General features: G+C 33.4%; 1 protein-coding gene across 1 annotated transcript; it reads right to left on the bottom strand.

Moving 5' to 3' along the window:
• Positions 1–175: 175 nt before the first annotated feature.
• Positions 176–21,306, bottom strand: LOC112691458. The gene is made up of 14 exons (XM_025565709.1): positions 21,186–21,306; positions 17,936–18,324; positions 17,561–17,723; positions 16,969–17,165; positions 16,581–16,846; positions 13,709–13,950; positions 8,941–9,062; positions 7,322–7,387; positions 6,857–7,010; positions 3,554–3,945; positions 2,689–2,839; positions 1,829–2,016; positions 1,488–1,750; positions 176–749 (listed from the first exon to the last, which is right to left on the bottom strand). The coding sequence occupies exons 1-14, from the start codon at positions 21,289–21,291 to the stop codon at positions 521–523; spliced, it is 2,928 nt and encodes a 975-aa protein (XP_025421494.1). The 5' UTR covers positions 21,292–21,306; the 3' UTR covers positions 176–520.
• Positions 21,307–21,912: the final 606 nt, after the last annotated feature.

Raw genomic sequence — 21,912 nt, 5'->3', positions numbered from 1 at the left:
CGTTAGCGCCAGTTGAACACTGACCGCACCGATCGTGTAACACTCGTGCGCGGACGCGAACCCAGCGTAAAGGCGTTGGCTGCGTTTGTCGATTTTTTCATCCTCGGCGCTCCAACCACGACGATATAGACGGGTGTAAGATGGTACGCGCAAAGAAGATAAATACCGCACCGAATGAAATACATACAATAATATAATAATAATAATAATATACATAAACGCATGTGTACAGAGATTTATCGGACAGTCTATATACAGAAAATTATATTTTCACGTTTCGAAGGTACACGTCGGTCTCCAGTGAAAAGTCAGTCTATTCGATTTGTACAATAAAAACGGGTCGCGCCTTTTGCGGCCGGTCGAACGCCGTTCGACGAGCACGTGCGCGACTGGTCCCGGCCGCGTTGTGGCCGCGCGCACGAGCCGCTGACGTCCCGTACGGGACAACGCGGTCGCACGTCGTACGGGGACGGAACGTTTGCGCGACGGAATCGACGGAAAACTAACGGACGGGAGACCACTACGCCGATTCGAGTCTGAACTGGTCGGCGATTTCCTTGAGCGTCTTGTTCTCGGTCTCGGGCACGCACAGGTAGAAGTACACGAGGCTGACGAATCCCGTGACGCCGAACCACACGAACATGTAGTAGAAGCCCACCAACGCTTCGAAGTCCTCGTAGTACTTGGTCATGGCGAAGCACAGTAGGAAGTACACCGCGGAGCAGATGCTGCAACCCAGATTCTTACTCCTGCGAAACGTTTTCAACGCGATCAATAAGGCCGGCCGTTTGTTTCGCTCGTCGAACTTATAATATAGTTATTATCGTTATTTTTATACGCTTTCGTTCGTATCGGGTATAAACGTGCGTACTTATACGTCGGCCAGTGTTTAACGTATCGAAAACAATCACTTCCGGAGTCTCTGGATACCTAATCTATTGCGAGAATACATTCATATACATATATATATATATATATATATGTATATAGTATACTATATATATATATAGTACGTACGAACCATGTCGATGGGGGATGTTGTTTTGATAGATTTCACGACTCGATAATTTTTAATTGACTATAATTACTGTTTTTTTTTTTTTTTTATAATTAGCAACCGTCTGTTTTGTTAATGAAACAAAATGCATTATTTTAAATACCGGAAATTAATTTGCAGCGTAGCGCGGTGAGGATGACACGGTCCTTACTCGTTTCGGGAACAACAATTATTTTGGCGTCTCCGAACTTTCCGAACGAATGTTGTAGTAGCTCATGATCCGTACGCACGCGTGGTGAGAACATTGAATATTGTTTCGGGAAAAATGTTTTAGGACCGCAGGGTAAATTAATGCTAGTGGATGCGATTTTTTCGCTCAGTTTAACACCGGTTTTTGAATGTTGTGAACAGCTGCTGCTGTTAATCGGGCTCTGTCCGTCCGGGCGCGTTTACGAGGGAAAACGTTAAGAGTGCAAGGATGTATACGTACTTCATCGGGAATATTTCGCTAATGAGAATCCATCCGATCGGCATTATGCCCATCGACGAGGAGATCATCGTCAAGAAGAACAGGATCAGTTTGGTCCAGGACGCGTAGTAGGAAACGTCGAAAAACAGTCCGATGACTCCGATGAGCAGGAAGGACAGCGAACAAATCCCTATGGTCGACAGCAGCAGGCGCCTCTTCCCCAGGCAGTTCACCAGCAGTATGGTGAATATGTTTCCGGCGACGCTGCACGCCGTGTACACGGACTGCGGATGAACGGAAAAAATATGTTAAAACGTTTTGCACACCTCGTGTGATCGTTTTCGATCGTATGATGTGCTCACCACTGCCCACTCGGCCGTTATCGGGGTGTCGTCCTTGATTGTTCCCGTCACTTTTAACAGGTATTGCGAGTACGGCACGCCGGACAGCACGTTCGAGAAGAACAAGTAGATTATAGCCAGCCTCAGCGGTTTCCACAGTTCCGGGTGTGAAAAACGGTCTCTAAACGAAGACGCTTGCTTTGCTTCTTCTGAAAAACAACGGAAATGCGACGGTAACATGTATTAATGCGCGTTCAATACGAACACGTCCAGACAGAACGCATCGTATTGCGATTCCGTAATCCGTAATTATTTTCACTTAGGTACATATTCAACGGTGATCGATGGCCATGGCAATAAGCGTATTGCACTCAATGCAAACGGTAAAATTTGTTTAGCGCATGTCGGAGTTAAAAAATATTGATAAGTAATAATAATTATGAAGGCTGAAATTACAGATTGTTTTCATTGATTTGTCTCGCCGTACAGCCGAACAGCGAATAGAAGAATTAGTTGCGCACCGAGAGTAACACGCAAAGAAGCTTGACGACGAGTGTATGGTTATGAGACCGTAATAAGTTAATGGGGACTAGAAATAAGTTAACAGTAAAAAAAAAAAAAATAAAAAGTTCACGCCGATAAATTAAGCATGCATTTAGTTTATACTTCGTAGAGCAATGAAAATACTTAAATAAGTAAAGGATATCCATAGGATCTCCTTCTCGGAATTAATGTTTAACGTACAACTTGGTTTTTAACAAACAAAATTCTAGTATTCAGTCGTTTGAAACATGTACACAGCACTTTCGTGCACGAGAAAAACAATAAATAACCACGTATGACTATTAACCGGTTGTTTGATGGTTCAACAAAATAAATACCTGATTTTGTGGATTTCGACACGTATTGGATTATCTCTTGGAACTCCAAGGCACATTTCTCTTCGCTCGCGCATCCCCGGATCTTTCTCAAAACCTTTCTCGCCTTTTCCACCTTGCCCCTTGACAACAGCCACATGGGCGAGTCCGGTGTCTGTTGAACAAAAACTCGTTTTACATACACCGCTACGAGATGAGATATTTATACTGTTGTAAACGATTGTAACGTAAGAATATGCGAGTCCCGTACACATCACGGAATCGGAAGACAAAACGTAACTGGTAAGCGTTTTTATCGTACCGTTCGCTGACCACGTAACGGTTAAAACCGTAGTAGCGCATTACTGCGGCGATCGGACATGAACGCGCACGTTTTTCGAAAACAATCATTTACCCTTTGGTATCGGTTCGTTCCTTCGGACGGTTATAATTACCGTTAGACCGTACGCACACCAGGCGAAGCTGTGGAACGTAATCATAAACGGTCTCCGTCCGTTGTCCGAAACTACCGCGAAAGTCGTTCTGAAAGTGCCGACCGCTATGCGCACTAACTACTCTCGTGGTGTACCCCGAGACGGCTCCGCGTTCCGGTGCGCTTACGATCTAGACACGTATCACGAAGAACGTCAAGGCCGTGGCTAGCAAAACATTTGTTTATGATGGGGAGGGGCTTACAGTACAAATATGTTTTACGACTAGGAAATTTTAAAATTTCAAACGTAACAGACATTCGAAATCATTCGACACATATTTATTTATCGAGAAAAAACTTCGGGGGAGGTAGAGGGTTTAGAACCCTAACCAACCCCCCCCCACCCTCCAAGTTACGGCCTTGATCGCCATACTCGGCGTCCGCGTCCGTACTCACCAGTGACAGTGCCACGACGTTGATCAACGGGAACACGATGCTGCAGATCAGCGATTTCTTCCAGCTGTCGGTGATTGCGTACGCGGTGGACACGAAGAAGGTCCCGGCGAAGTAGAACACGTTCAGGGCGGACGTCAGTGAGCCCCTGAGCTTGGGCTCGCACACCTCGCCGCTGTACGATATGCACAGACCGGTGGCGCAACCCGTGCTCAGACCCATCAGGAACGAGCACATGTACAGGGTGTTCACCGAGACTGGGAACAGCACCACGATCAGCACGGACGAGAACTGCACGACGTTGGTCAGCGCCATGCACACCCGGTGGCCCAGCCGCGCCAGCACCAGCGACAGAAACAAGCTGCCGAGGGGCGGCGACAGGTACACCAGACTCCCTGAAAACAGTATCGTACCGGGTGAATGTTGGTTGATTTGTGATGTTGGTCTCGTTGGAATCGTTTTTTAATTTTTTTTTTTTTTTTATCGTGCGCACCACAGGGCTGTGAGAATTCTGAATCATCGGTAGTGAACATCGATATTATGATATTTTAAAAACGATGTTCTTCGAAATGAAGGTAGACAATTTTAATAATTCTAATATTTTTTCAAGCCGTAACCCCGCATCGGATATAATTTATTATTTAGATGCATTATATTAACAATGTTACACTTTTTAAAAATATCATAATATTTATAATAGCAGATATTTTGATTGGAGCCATTAGCTTACAGAATTTCAATTATAAAATAAAACGATTTCTAATTATCTTTTTAAGATGGACGCTATTTAAATTGGTTTCGTGATTTAAGGTTGTTTCCATTCGACGTTTATACTTCTTTAATCCTCAACGGCTGATTCAATTTTTAGGTTCCATGTTGAAAATAAGTACGGTATGGATTACAAAATTCAACAATAATAACTATAAATAATATTGTGTTTTAGCGATGGATAGGGGAAAGTTGCGTGATATATGTTTGAATATATGATCTCAATGGTCGTTTACAAAGAAGAAGAATAATATTATTATCACTAATACGTATTGGACTGCCAACGATTTATTTGAGTATACGTCAAATTATTTTTTAAAACTCGGTTATAATTTATTATCGCATGTCACGTAAAACGTTTTAATACTCGAACGTTGATATTGCTGGTCTACTTATAACTTTTTAGATTTATTTATATTTTTATTGATGTAAGTTCGAGGTAAAGTTCAGGTTATCGTATCCAGTGTGATGCATGAGCCTAACGCATCATTTGATAGGTACATGATAAAATAAATTATATTCATTACAAAGAACATTGCAACGTTGAATAAATCAAAAACTAATAATTATCAATACGACTCCGATTAGAAATGTATGCAAATTTTTACATGTTACAAATCGTAGTTATTAATAGTTATTCTATCTACATGATTTAGTTTAAAAAATTTATGTCTAGAACAGATAAACTTTGCCCTAAACAATCATTTTATTTATTTTTAAAATATTTTAAACCACTTATGAGCAGGGCCCGTCCCGAAGATGAAAATCAAGGGGGGGGGGGGGTGAATAATATGAAAAATGCCAACTACAAATTTTTTACTCAATGTATGTAGTAGATTGTACTACATGTAATGTATTAATGTAATAAACTAACTATATGTAATCGTATTTTTACTTTTTAACATGTATATATGTGTAAGTGTCGCACGTTCTTAAAATTGACAGTTTAATTATGTATATATAATAATAATATTTTATAATGTATAATAAGTAGTTATATAAATTTTATTCGTGTATATACTGTATTACGAAATATGTAATATTTGTTTCCAATAAGTAAAATTAAGTCCTTCTAGGCTATAATGAAACAAGTCCGACTGCCGACTGGTGTTTTTGTTGGGGGTGAGACACCCCCCCTAGACCCCCCTTCGGTACAGCCTTGCTTATGAGTTACACCATCAAAGGTTAAAACTGCGGTTTCTCAATATTAATAGCACATTAATAATAATGAATCTCAAGGCGCTTAATCTGCATGCGTTCATTAATGTAGGAATTGTATTATACCTTACTCATACACACACACACACACACCCACACTTGGGGTGGCAAAGGTATTTTTTTGATGCAAGTGCTCCTTTAAAATTTGTTAGAAAGACGGTGGGTATTGCCATACTGTGTTTATAATATTGTAGTTTGTTAGAATAGATCAGGGGTCTCCCAACTTTTTCCTTCGAGAGCCACCAAAAATATCCAAAATTCTTAGTGGACCAAAACTATGACACAGCCGACACAGATAATAATTAACACGTGTGTTCGATAACGACATTAGAATATTACACACATCATTAGATTATTTGCCGTTCATAGGAGAACCGATTATAACTTGTTCGTGAGCCGTGGTTTAGCGACCTTGGAATAGACTATCGGAGTGAAATAAATATTATCTTATTGAGTACTTAAAATATACAAATATAGGCACATTTTGTAAGCATTAATTTTCACGTTTTAGTAGATTATATAAGCCCATCAGTGAAGGTTTGATAGAGGAAGGGTGCCTTATCTACATTTTTGCTCTTTGCCAAAATTAAGTTCAACACACCATTATTGCGTAATGTATACAATATTGTTTACGTTTTGAACATAACCTAATTTGGCAACCAAATGGTTGACCAAAACGATTAACGAAGACACGAGAATATAATGCACCGCGTTCTTGCATTCGTAAAATAGTGTTGGAAATCGGTAAGTAATTAAATATTTTTTATCGAACAATAGATATTTAGTATCATTTATGCATCGTGACATATTGGAATTGTTCAAATCTGGGAGTATTTTATAATACGATATTAGTCTGACATGTTATCAACATAATGTCGAGAGTACAATTTTAACTTCTAATCAAATCACGTTTAAAGTACTGTAAGCATACCTACCACGAAAAATCAACATATCTTTGTTGATCTTCGTATATATGCACATTTTACAAATATATTTTACGGTTTTCATTTGAACTACTGAAATTTTTCAAATTCCATTCAGAGATAAAGCACAATATTACGTATGAAAAAAATGAAATAAATAAATATCAGGAATCTCTACTTTGTTGAGTATTTTTATATGGCTTATAAAGTAAAAAAAAAATATATACATATTTGGTAGTAACTCGCGGACAATAATAATCATTGATATTTTCACATGTACACATAAATACCTAATAACACGCATTTTTCAGGTTTATATTGAGTATATTAGATATTTCGAAACATTGATTTTTAATATAAAATCAATGATTCTCGGTGTAATACTAGCATAACTCACCGATCCACGACAACTGTTCTTCTGTAAGTTGGATTTCGGTATCATATGACTGGTTGCTATTTGATTTCTGAAAAGCCCCGATGATCGTCATCGGCATAGCTATGTTTATTCCTTGCTGGGCGTTTAGAAAATACGTTGTCGTCAACACCAAACACTGTAAATTATGACAATGGTCGGATTACGATTACAGAAATAGTATGTACTAGGTTGTTGTCATGTTTCGACGTAGAAAAAATGTCTCATTTCTAGTTCGTATATTTACTAATCATAAATATAGTGTTTTACTGGTACCATAATATATTTTATATTATATATTATAAAATATACAGTTTTCATGCATATTTAATGTATGACTACTACTCGCAAACACGTCTATACTTGATTAATTTTTTTTTGTAATCAATGGAACTAAGATTTTTACCATGGTTAACTAATAACTATATAATGCATGTTATAATGTTTTACTTGTGCTAATGTAGATTTTAGTCCGTAGGAAAAATCCATTCCTTGTTTCTTTTGCATTTTTTGACACTGAAAATAATAAAATATAATTAGTTCATCGGAATAGCCCGCTCGAACTATACATATGTTCATAATAGTTGTCAACAAGAAAAAATATTTCGTGTGGAATAATTGCAGTTAACACTCAACAAACAATTGATCAAGTAAACTCACAGAAAAACGTTAGTAGTTTTTTTATAACAAATAGCATAATTTTTCAACACCATTACGACTAAAATTATTATTATTAATGTTTGGGATTTCAGGTAACAGCTATTCAATTATCATTCTTCTGAGCCCGATTTATTGAAATGAAAGATTAATATTTTTTATAATAATTATATTTAATATGATATTATTATTGTTTGGTTACCAACAAACTATCTATATTTCAGTATTTATAAGATCGTAAAGAAAATGGAGCGAAATGAATACATAAATTATTTATGAATTTAAAATGGAATAATGAAATCAAGTGTTTTTCAATTCTAGTCGAAAAACCTAAAATAACTATTAAAAAACAATATGATCTTTATTTTCTAATAATTCTCAAAAATGTTGCTTAATATTGAATCACATGAATTGATTTCTAAATAATGTGATGCGATTGTCGATTATAATGTCCATTTACAATCAAACAAAAACTTTGTACTTGGTAATAGTTAATATATGGGTTGTTTTTAATTGCATCACGAACGTGCTAAGTATTTCAAACACGAGCGACTTGTATGATGGACGCATGATATATACGGAATCGTAAAGAATGAAAAAAATGTATTCAAAATGTAATTAGGAACGAATAATAAAAATATTGATATTTAAAAGTGACAGCCTTGTGTATAAAGAAAATCTGATTTTTGGCAATATTCAATTATGATTTGAAAAAATAGATCGATTATTCAAGAGGAATTTCGTGTTAATATTATTGGATTTATTTTTTTTCAAAGAATCAAACAATATAATATATTATGTAGGAGGAGTCTTAGTATAAAGGTTGTGTTTACAGACAATCATTATTGACTACTTAGTAAAATTAGAATTGTTTTTTCTGTTATTATTATAATTAGTTTGTTTATCATACTGTAACAATATAATTTCAATAATTATTTTTAAATAAGAGCAATTTTGTAATAAGCAAGCCGCATCTCATTAAAATATTATAAAAGTGTCAACGGTGAACACCCGTTTCTCATGTAATTAATGTTTGATTACGAGCCTTTAATAACTGACATTTGACATATTTCACTGTTAAAGACTCTATTATAAATTTTTTTTTATTGCTTACGAAAACTTTAAAATAAATAAAGGAAAAACCATAGCCTGAACGGACAAGCAGTTCGATCTATACGGTGTAAGTTTTGATAATTTTTCAAAATTTAACAATTAAGTATTTTAAGGCGTTTTTTTCCATAATAACTGACGTAATTCTGAAAGTATAGTTTTTGTATCCTAAGCAAAATTATGCAAAACATTGGTCTAAACGACCACACACGTAAAAAGTTACATATTGATGTACTATTGTTTGATTTTTTTTTGATTTTTATTATAGTACATCTACATAACTTTAAACAAAAGTGACTTACTGTACCGAGAATGCAATCCCAAGTCTTAAGATGAACTTCAAAAAAAGGTGAACTTTTGAATAATCTTTTACTATTCTCGAGTATTTTTTTATCGTGTACTTCTAAATGAAACACAAGCGATTAACAATAGTAAAATCAAAAATTAAATTTAGGATTTATTAAGAGTAAAGTTAACAGTTATTGCGCTCTTCCATTTTTATTTAGCACGTGCGATAAACTATCGTATGTATATATTATATATAGTCTAAGGCGGACGCGTGTACCAACTCAATGGTTTAAAAAATACTAGTATAACAGTTGTGATTTTCAGTGGTATATGTATCACCTAAAAAATTTTTTATCTACTAAATTTGTTACAGGGTGTGGCATAAAGTTCCACTGATAAAGTTATGTATACAAAAGGTCATTTCCATTTCTATTCAGATAAAACGAATTCATTTGACTTGAGCAGCATCATGACTCATCTTATATTAATTATTTATACAATACAAATTAGTGCATAATATTAATTACATTTTATCTGTGAGAAAACAAATCTATCATATGATATTTTACAGATTATTTTTTATCGATTTCGGAAAAATTATGAATTTACCGAGGTTTTCAAACAGATACTACGAATAATTATAGTTCATTTAATTTAATTATTAAAATTTAAATAGATACGGGGTTTAGTGACACCATCAAATATGTATCTACCGCCGCAGTGCACGATCTCATTCAAAACCTATAATGTAGGATTTTGACAAGTTTTTTAAAAATAATTTTCATCGTGCGAATTATAGCACTAATTTTGTATAATCAAGTTATATCATGTCATAACGTAAAATTGTTTTTGTTTTGTTATTTTCTCTTTTTTTAACAATCAATGTCAAGTAATAAATTTTATTTCATATTTTTTTATTATGTTAAAATTTTCTGGATCTATGCATGTTGTAAGACTAACAATCTCTTATCTATCAATGTTTATTTGTTTCCTTATCTTGGTATTTCATGATTAGATGTATGTATTGACGTGCGTTCAAAATTAGATATTCATTGTTCTTATAGGCTTTTTTTGTTTATAACTCAGGTGATGTAACTGATTCATATAACAATACTTTGAGGCAATACTATAATCAAAGCTTACTGAAAACTATACATAAAAATTCAAAATCAAAGCTATAAGCAAACGCATATTGATTAATATTATATGTAAGCGTAATTTTAATCGTATTTTAGAAAAAATGCATCAGTATTAATTGATTAAATATTAAATCAAATAATTATAATTAAATTATATTTAATAAAAAATGTTCTTGAAAAATTGTTAATTAACATGTCTTATTTTATTAATATTGTAAGTAATGTCTAATAATTAAAGGATGCAATTTGTATTTATATTTTATAAAATTGAAAAATTATGATTTTAATCGATTTCGTTAAATATTAAAGTATATAAAAAATATGAGGTTGGGTATTAAAAAAAGTATAATCTCATAATATAAACAAATAAAAAATTACTAAGTTAAGTTCTTAAGTTTGTAGCACAGACAAAGCATCAATATATAAACATAATTAATACTTTAATTACAATTGTTCACTATTAAAAGCCAATAATTGCCCTATTTTAGTTTATGTTTATTGTTAATTATGCATCGAATACAAGGCTGGCCATATTCCTATTTTGCAGACTAATTAAATAATCTTCACGTGATCACAAGCAAATCTAATGACTTCTATCAATTCAAATTTATGCGAGATAACGAACTGTTGCTTAATACTATATCATTCAATAAAGGTACCTACTACAATTTCACAAAATTATTTTTTTTCAAATATATTAAGAAAAATGTCATTAAAGTTCCATGAAATAATTCATTTTTATAAAAAGTAAAAAATAAAAACCAAAATAAATTTTAAACTATAGTAACAATAAACATCTACTTACTTAAAAGATTAGGATTTATTATAAACTTTCCTTACAAGATATCAGTATCAGAACTTGTTAACTTTATACATTTCTTAATCCATGTTTTTTAATATTTTATAATTAATAATTAGATACATTTATAAACAATTATGATGATCTATGAACTTGATATAATATTACTATATGAAATCAAATAAAATATAAATCATAAATACATACAATAGAATTATTTTTATTTTTATTTATAAATTATAAATTATAGTTTTTTAGCAAAGAAATATATCATATTTATATATTAATCATTATCAATTTAATTGACTATATTCTAGTGTTGACTTTATGAAATATATTAAAAAGTCCAACGTCTTCAACAATCATTTTTATATAAATATTGCACGTGAAATTTTTCGTACGGAATCCTATACAACAAGGGTCGGAAACTTGTGGCTCATTAACATGCAATCTATGGCTTTTTAGAAAATGCATCAATATTGAGACTCGTAAAACATAAATTATTATAGTGATAGTATTTTTCAGTTTCTTAATAACGATGATTATTTTAGGTAGAAATTAAATAATATTTTATATATAACGATCCTACAATATTTATTATTAATTTCTATAAACTCTTTATCGTATTAAAATATAACAATATTGTGAACGAGATGTCTTTAAACAAAAAGCGTAAAATTGAAGAGGAAAATACAGGATTTAAGAGTCAACTGATACTTTTGCATTTGTCCAAAACATCATGGGATAATCGAAATGCTTCATTTTTTACTAAAAAAAGAAAAAAGGTTATCCAAAAAATCATTCTGAACATCGTGGTTATGTAGCTTTTTAAAAAAAATTACTTTTTTCTACGAAAAGGTTCCCGGCCCCTTGCTATATAAAATAGTCAATATAAGAAAAAAAAGTTATACGCTTAAAAACTTATTTTTATTAATATTTTGGACCATAGAAATGAAGTTGAAACTATCAGTTTTAAATAACTATATTAATCCCCCCCCCCGTCCCTTCAAATTCACCATAACTTCAAATACCCAACATTTTCAACATCTATAAATAAATATACCATTTTAAATTAAAAAAGATATTTGCCAAGTATATATAAAATATTTAATTTTATCATGTTAATGATCATTTTATATTAATTTTTAACATTTTATCCAATTTTCTTCTGAATTTATCTACTTGGAGTACGCCACTGATTTTGGGGTATTTTGTATGGCGTATTGTTTGGAAATCTCGATTCAAACCATGCAAAAAGTTATGCTTTGAACGTAATTTACATTACATACATTTTTATTTATTTTTAGTTTCTCAATATAAAACTAATTGTGATACTAATTTTTTAAATGATTTTATTTGATTTTAATTGATTTTTTAAATTTTTTTTTTAAATTTTTATTTAGAATTTTATATTTTACTATATTATTATATAAATTTTAGTTTAGAATTTTTATACATTATACTTTTTTATTTATTATTATTTTACTATGTTTATTTATTTTGTTGTCATAATTCTTCACTTATCTATATAGTTTTAATATTATTATCAATTTTTCTTTTATTTGTTGTTATTGTATTGTTTAGTCAGAATATGTTTTAATTAACACTTTGTAAAAAGGCAGATGCCCATTAATAAATAAATAAATAATATTAAACCAGTGGACTTAAGTCAACCTGGAAATTATTTTAGTTATTTCAAAGGTTTATCGACGGAAAATTGCTTTAACACATCTCAGTGATTTCACTCAAACAATTTATTTGAAATAAGTAACGTGGGTTCATACATGTGGGGTGTATCTATATTATATGATTTTTAGTTTTTGAAATTTTTTCAGTTTTTATTTAAAAAGCAAGTACACTATATTTAAGTTGTGTGTCTTTAATAGCTACAATTAATATATAAATACTCACAACTCACAAACAAATTTATGTACTTCATTTAAAGTAATTATACATTTTTGTTTATTACATTTTTATCATATTCTAATAATAATAAATTATAATTTTACTACAGATCAGTGCACAATATACGGTTTCAAATTAAACTTGCCATCGATCAATCACGCTTTACGGTGTTATTTTGTTCATGTACCAATTAATTGCACTGCGTGTTGGCGTGATGGAAAACAAACAATATAATTATAATACATATAATCAATTAATGTGGAGTTATCCGATTAAAAGAAAGACAAAAAGATTAATGTGCTATTATTTTGAAAGTGACAAAAAAAAAGAGAGAAAAAAATCCCTAGTCGTATTATTGTCATATGCTATTATACAAATGATAATCTCATTTAGTTAATGTCATTAGCAGACCCACCTTTAGTGTTTTACTACATTTATTAGCTTTTATTCGTAACAGCTCCTACATTTTTTTAGTCTTATAAATTATATCTAGTGCTGGTTGTAACATATGAATACAATAAAGTTGTAACTATTTTGATCATCAATGTTTAATAGTCAAGTAATTTATCTTTTTAGCAAAAAATTAATGTAAAATAGAATTTTTATTCGCAAAAAAAGTAAAATCTTATTTAACGCTATATCTACATTTGTCTTGAAATGTTATACTCATTATTGTATAGTCATTCATAAAAATATGAAATCTATTATATCAAATGTATTCTAATAATTTTTTAGTTTCACAATGTGTACATCGTTGTTTTTTATTTTTATTAATAATTATTTCAAAAAAATGCATACATTTTTTTAAAAAAAAAATACAAAAAATACTTAGATACAATGGAAAGACTTAAAAGCTAAAATAATTTTTTAATATTATCAACAGTGTAAAAATGATGGTTCCTAATTACATGCGTCCTAATGCGAACACGTATTAGGTCGTTTGATTTTCAGTTTTCATACTTTTAATTCTGAAATGTTCCGAAATCTCGTTCAGTGACTTGTTCTCCGTTTCCGGCAACTGGAAATACATGTACGTCAGGCCGACAAGGCCTAGGGTGCCGAACAAAACAAACGTGTTGTAGAAACCGGTCACCGCCTCGAGATCTAAATAGAACTTGGTCATCAGGAAACTGAAGATGAAGTATGTCGTCGAACTAAAGCCAGCTCCGAAGTTTTTACTCCTGTGCGAAACAACATGGGAAACTCGTATAAGCAAATACATGTATAAGCGTGCGTTAAGGTCATCATCCTTCGATCATAATGGTAATATTGCAATTTGCCAGTGTTCGTGCGGCTCGTGTGATTGGGCCCTGAACACAGCGATGATTTTTAACGGGCCCCCACAAACTAAATTTTGAAAAAGAAATACAATAATAACACTGACCATTGTTTGTTGTCATCAATTTTATTTTTCAACATGATATCCCGTTTGGAAAAGTAGAAAATTACAACCCCAATTATAATCTTCTATTCGCCGTTCGAATTCTATACAAATTTATATACCCATTATATATTAATACCTATCAACAATTTTTTATTTTTCTCCTTTACCCTTTTACCTATAGGTCTCTTACACTGAAAAATAACCAAGAATCCTCGGAGATCGCCGGTAGTCAGGGGGTAAGCCGGCCGACACTTGAAAAATTATCTCACGGAGTTTTTAAGTACCTAGCGGATCAATCGCCAATTTATAAAAAATAAAAAAATAAAAAAAATTTACTAGACCGGTACCGCAATACGCTTATGGTAATCATATTTAGTAGATGCATGCATAACACATATATATGGTATAACATCGATGGCATAGCGCACAAATGTTGAAATTTTTGCTTTTGTAATTTTTAAGTTCTAAAGATATTTAAAGTTATCAAGTTTTCACTGATAACAATCAAAACTGTTCTTTAACTGAGTACTCTTCATGACTTTATGTGCGACATTTATACACAATGTGTATACTGTACAGTCATAGGCGTGCGCAGGGTATAAGCAGGGTACGCAGTGCACACCATGAACCCAAAATTTTTTATTTATTTTTAAAACACAAATTACGTATGAATTTAATAATGAACACATTAAGTATTAACAATGAAGAAGTACTATGTTACAAAAGAGATGAAATAGCTTAATGCAGTGGCGCATTTAAAATATATACGTGCCCCGGGGCAAAATAATTTTTCTGCCCTTCCCCCTTACCAAAAAAAAAAAATATATATATATATATAAATAAATTCAAAGTTAAGCAATAACAAAAATTAATTTTATGAAACAAATTATAAATCAGTTGTTTATTGCGATATTGTATTAGATAATTTTATAGTAATACATATCCTAACGTTAACCTAATTTTTTTTTCAAAGTAAATATTCCTTTCTTAAAATATATATATATATATATTAAATATATAAAATAGAATCAACACTTATTATTTGCACAATGATTAACAATACATGGTTTTTTATTAGATTAAATATATTATATTTATTATTAATTATATATAATTAAATAATTGATAGCTTTTAATTTTTTTCTTGACTTTTGAGAAGAAAAATGTTCAGTAATATCATTAAAATTAATAGTTTTCGTTAAATCAGCTTCAATGTTGAGGGTTGTTAATTAATTAAGACAATTTTCTCCCGTTGTTGATCTTAAATAAGTTTTGACCCTTTTTTACATAGAAAATGATTTTTCTGTTGAACAATTACTCGAAGATGTACATACATAGTAGCATCCTTAGAGCAATAACAACATAAGGATATACTTCAACTAAACTATTCTCTTTTATAAATGCTAACATACATTGAACACTTTTAGGTACAATTTTACTCCTTTTGTAAACTTTTTAAATGTGTTCTAAAGTGAATACCGCGTTCTGTGTACCCGAGTCTTTATTATAAACATCGAACGAAAATATAATATCTTATCTAATAATAAATGTAATGTAGCTATTTTGCTATTTAACTTTTACCTAGGTGACTAGGTATGGTATAATTTTTTTAATTTCTTATTAGACGCTCAACAATATTTTTTAAAATAATAAACAATACCGAAAAAGGTGTGAAAATTAAAAAAATCATGAATTCATCAATAATAAAAGTTAGAATATTTTGCCACTCCTAAAAAAATTTGCCACTTGGGGCATTTGCCCCTTTCGCCCCCCCCCCCCTTAAATGCGCCATTGGCTTAATGCTTTAAACTAATTTTGTTTGATGCATTCAAAAACTCAACTGAACGCAGAATTGCGTTATGATCAATTATAATTAAGAGTATTGATTAATAATAGTATTGTAATTAATTAATTAATTAATTATTTTATTTTATTTATTAATTAATTAATTAATATTGTATCAATTCTGTATTTTCATCGAAGTATATGACAATATTTTTGTTTATTTACACTATATAAATATATATTACTCCAACCATTTCAAATTTTATATATTTAATTTCTTTTTTCATAATTTATTTTAAATTTTAATTATGAAGACGGTTATTATAACAAAGAAGTTGCTCTTCAGTCATTTTTTTTTATTTTAAAGAAAAAATTAAAATTTTAAATCGAACAGTTATTTTGATATTTGCGTGTACATTTTTACCAGCATTTCGAATGCTTAAAATAACTTTCAATGGAGTGGAGGGTGCAGTGGCAGTCCTTTTCATACTCCGAAAAAGAGATATGTGCACGCCTATGTGTACAGCATCAATGGCAACTACAAAAATAACTTATGTGCATAACATATTTTACCAAAAATTTGTCTCTTCCAATACATTATGCGCACTATGCCGTTGACGTACAATTAGATATACTCGTTACTTCATTGGAAACAATTCGCCCATTAGAATCCACGCTATGGGCATGATGCCCATTGACGAGAAAAACGTAGACACGAAGAACATTACGATTTTCATCCACGAGTATACCAGACACGACGAAGGCGAAAAATATCCGACGAATCCGATGGAAAGGTAACAAATCGAGCAGGTGGCCATCGTGCTCAGCGCTAGAAATCTTTTGCCAACGCGGTTTATTAAAAATATCGTCAGCACGTTACCAGCCACTCCGGCACCCATGTTGATTGTCTGCGGAAACACATCACACGTGTTCAATAACCCGGTAGCGGTTGTACTATTCAGTTACTGCTAATGTATCGTTATCATCGCTACATGTGTCGTGAAAAACGGTATATTTAATATTGACTGACCGTCGCCCAAGCCGGGCTTAAAGGCACTTCGAATTTCTCGAACACGGATAACAAATACGGGGTGTACGGTATACCGGACAAAATGTTGATGAAAAATATCAAAACCATGAGCAATATCAATGGTTTCAGCGTTTCGGGTTCCGTAAAACGGTTCAGCGAGTCTTTAATTGCATTAAACGGGTTTTGTGCGGTTTCTTCTGTAAACAAATGAAAAACAATAAATTAATATATAAATCATTCGTTTTCCATTTCTTGTAGGGAATCGAATAAAAATTAACCGTACAGTACACCGTTACACTGTCCGGCTCAGAAATGAGCGAGACGAGTGTCCAACACTGTTCCTATGTGCATTACTCGCGTATTCCTGTACGCGCATAGATCGGTACCGGATGTACGTACCGTATCAGTATTACACCGAGATAACTATATTAGGTGGCTAACTCTGTGTGAAATCGTAAAAATCTCTCGTACGTCATAGCGATAAGAGCTGATGAAATATTGAACGATTACCGTCTCGGTTTTGTTGATAAATGCGATCGATACGTATCAATAATTATAAAACATGATGAAACAAACGGTTTTCGATGGTAACCTTTTTGATGACCGTCAGGTTTCATTTCGGACGCATAACGAACCATGTCTTGAAATTCCGCGTCACACTTTTCATCGCTCGCGCCTCCCCTGAGCCTCTTGAGCGTGCTCTTCGCCTTGTCCACTTCGCCTTTCGACAGTAACCACATCGGAGAATCGGGAGTCTGAAACGTAATGTTTTTCAACTCGAGATCGATTTTGTTTTTTTTTCTTTTTTTTTTTTTAAAAAACATAATTTTTTAATTTCGCACGATTAGAAATCGTAAAAAACTTTCCGCGTTGCTCGACGGCTCCGTCTGCTTCATGTGCCTGTACGGGACGTGTCGAGGAACGACGAAACCCTAACCCCATCCCCACCCCGGTTGGACACGCTCACCTGGTGCAGTAGAACGGCGTTGAAGACCGGTACGACCACGGTCATGATCACGGACAGCTTCCAGTCGGCCGTGACGGCGAACAGCGCGGTCACGCACAAGTAGCCGCCGAAATAGAACAGGTTGGTGATGGAGGTCAGCGTTCCCCGGAGCTTGGGCTCGCACACCTCGCCGCAGTACGATATGGTGAAGCCGGTCGCGAAACCTACGTTGAAGCCGGTAAGCGCGGTGCACGCGTACAACGCGGCCGGGCTGTCGGCGCGGTGCAGCGCGACCACGGACAGCAGCTGCGCCCCGTTCGAGAACATCATGCACGCCCTGTGCCCGAAGCGGTCCTGCGCCGCGGACAGCACGCCGCTGCCCACCGGTGGCAACAGGTACACGAGGCTCCCTGCAACCGCGAAACGCAACGTAGCCGGTGGCTAAAGGTACGATTCCCAAGGACGCGTCTGTAGACGCGCGACTAAATAGGTATTCCGTACAACTACAAAACGTAGCCGCAAGGGACGCGCTTTAAGTACATTGTTATAGTATTCCTTATCATTAATATTATCATAGTTCGTTCAAATTTTTGGATATGTCTTTCCATACGTTTTTCTTTATTTGGTAATCTTTATAAATACTATGTTGCAAATCAAATAAGCATGAATGTCTACTCGCATAATTAGCCAGCATAGAATCTTCTTCAAATATAAAAATTACTTTTGAAGACATTTCAAAATTATATTGAATTTATAATAAATTGGTTCCAAAACAAAACACAGCAAAGCCTCGGGTGAAAAACAAATTTCAAAAGTTTAGTTTAAGTACGATGTATGCAGCTGGAGCACTGATGACAGTACTATCGGCACTGCAGAGATATCTGTGCGAAATAGTAGCTATACAAGAGATTAGATGGACGAATGTAGGGAACATCAAACTATAGTTTGGTGCTATAGCTATAGTTATGGTCAAAGCCATAAATATGAGGTTGGGTTTATAGTAAACAACATCTTACCATTTGTAAGAAACTTCATAATACATAGCGAAAGAATTTGTCTCTTACAGTTGGTGTACAATTGGGGAAACATCGCAGTAATTAACTGTCATGCTTTAATTGAGGATAAAGTGGAGCAAATTAAGGAAGAGTTCTACAACCAACTAGATAGAGTTTATGGCAGTATACCCTATAGGACTAAATAGATTGTAATAGGAAATCTTAACGCAAAAGTCGGTAAGGAACAAGTGTTCAAACCTACAATTGGGGAACACGGCCTATACGAAGTATCCAATGATAATGGGAGCAAACTTATGGTATCTTATTTGCGAAGTCAAAGTATATGACTATTAGTAACTCGTATTTCCCCCAAAAATAAATACATAAACAAATCTGGATGGTCTCCTGATGGTCATACAAAAAACCAAATATACCATGTTGTGGTCGATGAACCATTCAAATATAATGTACAAGATTTAAGAAGTTACAAGGGAATAAGTGGACATTCAGATCATTTTCTATTTAAGGTAAAATTGCATATAAAATTACTCATCAAATGGAATCAAAAAAGAAAAAGTTCGCAAGTTCGATAGAGACAAATTAAACGAGGAATAGATAGCTAATGAATATAAAAAAGGTCTAAAAACAAAATGGACAACAGCTTAAAACTACAATATCAAGAACATTGAACACAATTAGAAAAAACCATAAAAGAGGTTATAGAAGAAAAAATCGGTATAGTAAACAGCAAAAATAAAACAAATAAAACTGCAACAAAGAAATACAAGAAAGAGATTGATCAAAATCCTTGATGGTTATGAAAAATAGTATAGAATATAAAAGAAGAATAATCCAGAAACAAAGAGAAATGAAAAGAGTAATAAGAAGAGAAAAACGAGAGTGGGAAAACAAAGAATCGAAGCTATGTAGGAGGAGGCTTATAAGGACTGTAAAATGTTTTCTAGGAAAGTTTACAAAATAATAAAACCGTATAAATTAAAGTCAATAATGAAAAATAAGAATAATGAACTGATATCAGATGAACAATCCATTTCTGAAGATTTCTATAAAGTTTTCCAACAAATACTGCACTAACCAGAAATAAAGGATAAAGGACAGGATGATTCTGTATATACAATAGTAGTAAGGTAAAAATGTATATCAGGGAAGAAAGAAATTAAAAAAGCAATAGAAATGCTAAAGAACAACAAAATTCCGGGCGAGGACATGATAGGAGCCGAAATCATAATAAAGAAAGGAGAACTAATTGTTAATGATATGCGAGAACTAACTAAGAAAATATGGCAACAAGAACAGATATCAGAAGAATAGAAGGAAAATGTATATGTCTCGTATATAAAAAAGGTGACCTAGAAGATTGTCATAATTACAGGGGTATATCGTCACTCAATGCAGCTTATAAAGTGTTATAAAATATTATCTTAAATAGACTGAAATCATATGTGAAAGCAATAATAGGTGAATACTAATTTGGCTTTAAACTAGGAAAGTCTACAATTGATAGAAAAACATAACGAGTTCAATAAGCCATTACATTACTGTTTATTAAAAGCAGGCATACGATTATATCAAAAGAAAATCACAGTGGAAAAGCACGGAGAAGTTCGATATACCATCGAAATTAGTCAAAATGGTAAAAGTATGCATTTAGGGATCAAGATGTAAAATTAAATTTGGAAACAATTATTCAGAAGAATTCGAGGCAACAGTTGGTTTGAAACAAGGAGATGCTCTATCACCGACTGCCCTAGAGGAGGTTATTAGGAAGGTCCAAGTAACAGCAAACGGTGTCAGTTTCAATTTTATATTTATACATTTTTATATTTATATACAAGTCATTATCATCATCCATGATTTTCAATCGGTTTTGAATTACGATTTGGAGGAGGGGGGGGTAGGTAGAGTTTTCCGACGCTCTAAAAACGGCTATTGCAATTGTTATCGAATAAGTAAAAAATGTAAAACGGTATTCAATACGTCCGATCTCGGGTCAAGTTTTCAAGTACAAAGAAGTTATAGTAGCAGTACTAGTATTAATAATTTATCAGGTCCAAGGTTTACCTGAAGCACGGTACGGTTGAACGTTCGAATCACATAATATTTACGGCATTCATTCAAACGGTTTTGTTTTTATTGGAGTTTAAGACTAACGGCGTCATTACAACGCGATCGCATACGTGCAGACAGCGGCGTAAACGCGATCGATTTTCGAAACATTGATGTCATATTTTTCCGATCCTGCGCGCATTAAGTACCTGGCATTTGGTTGGCGAGTATCGCGAAACCATGATCAGTGATGAATAGCGGTTTCGACGGTTCGGCAACGCATACACATGTATGTAGGTCAACGTGACACGACATGATTGATTGAAATCGAAGATTATAGCTCGAATGATTTGTGACAATTAACCGCGAGCGGCTTATTGATTGCGAACGATATGTCACGTGCTGCTGTGGATTTTACCAGCCGTTGTTGGTTTTAGCAATATTTCAGCGGGCAAAGGCAGAATGTGCCGCGGCTGTACACAGCGATTGCGTTAACAACTGCACATTCATTTATACCGTACGTCTACCGCAGAAACCATGATGGTCTACAGTTATAGCGAAAACGCGGACAGCGTGAATTCTCGCGACGAGAAGCCGCGGATAAAATCACAACGGTTATTGTATGGTCGTGTTGCGTAGCCGTTACCGATGCGTGCTCTCGAAATGAAATCGTAAACAACGATTGACCCGTGAACTAAGACGTCGAAATTGATGATAATTGGCTGTACCACATCCGGAACAATAAAGCAATTATGCGCACGGGACTGCGATAAAAGGCTGTTTATTTAATACCGAATGACTACAATTTGTTTGTTGAAATAATGTAGTTGTGTTGCGCGCGTTATGCATTGTATTCGTTCGGATTTCGAGCAAACCGACCGTGCGTATATTATTTGGTTACAACAACTTAAAGTATTCTTTGTTCAAACTTTCTGC

The sequence above is a fragment of the Sipha flava genome, unplaced genomic scaffold (assembly GCF_003268045.1).
Source record: "Sipha flava isolate LNK unplaced genomic scaffold, YSA_version1 615_pilon_pilon, whole genome shotgun sequence".
Classification (NCBI taxonomy): Eukaryota; Metazoa; Arthropoda; class Insecta; order Hemiptera; family Aphididae; genus Sipha; species Sipha flava.
Note: the sequence above shows the minus strand (reverse complement) of the source record. Positions and strands in the feature narration are given on the sequence as shown.

Bases quoted from the DNA above. Each gene is read 5' to 3' on its own strand.
- LOC112691458 (XM_025565709.1), bottom strand. From the start codon at position 21,291: ATGTCGTGTCACGTTGACCTACATACATGTGTATGCGTTGCCGAACCG. The intron at 17,166-17,560 runs GTTACCATCGAA...ATTTGTTTACAG, and splicing joins ACCTGACGGTCATCAAAAAG to AAGAAACCGCACAAAACCCG. The intron at 9,063-13,708 runs CGACCTAATACG...TTTACTATTGTT, and splicing joins TATGAAAACTGAAAATCAAA to AATCGCTTGTGTTTCATTTA.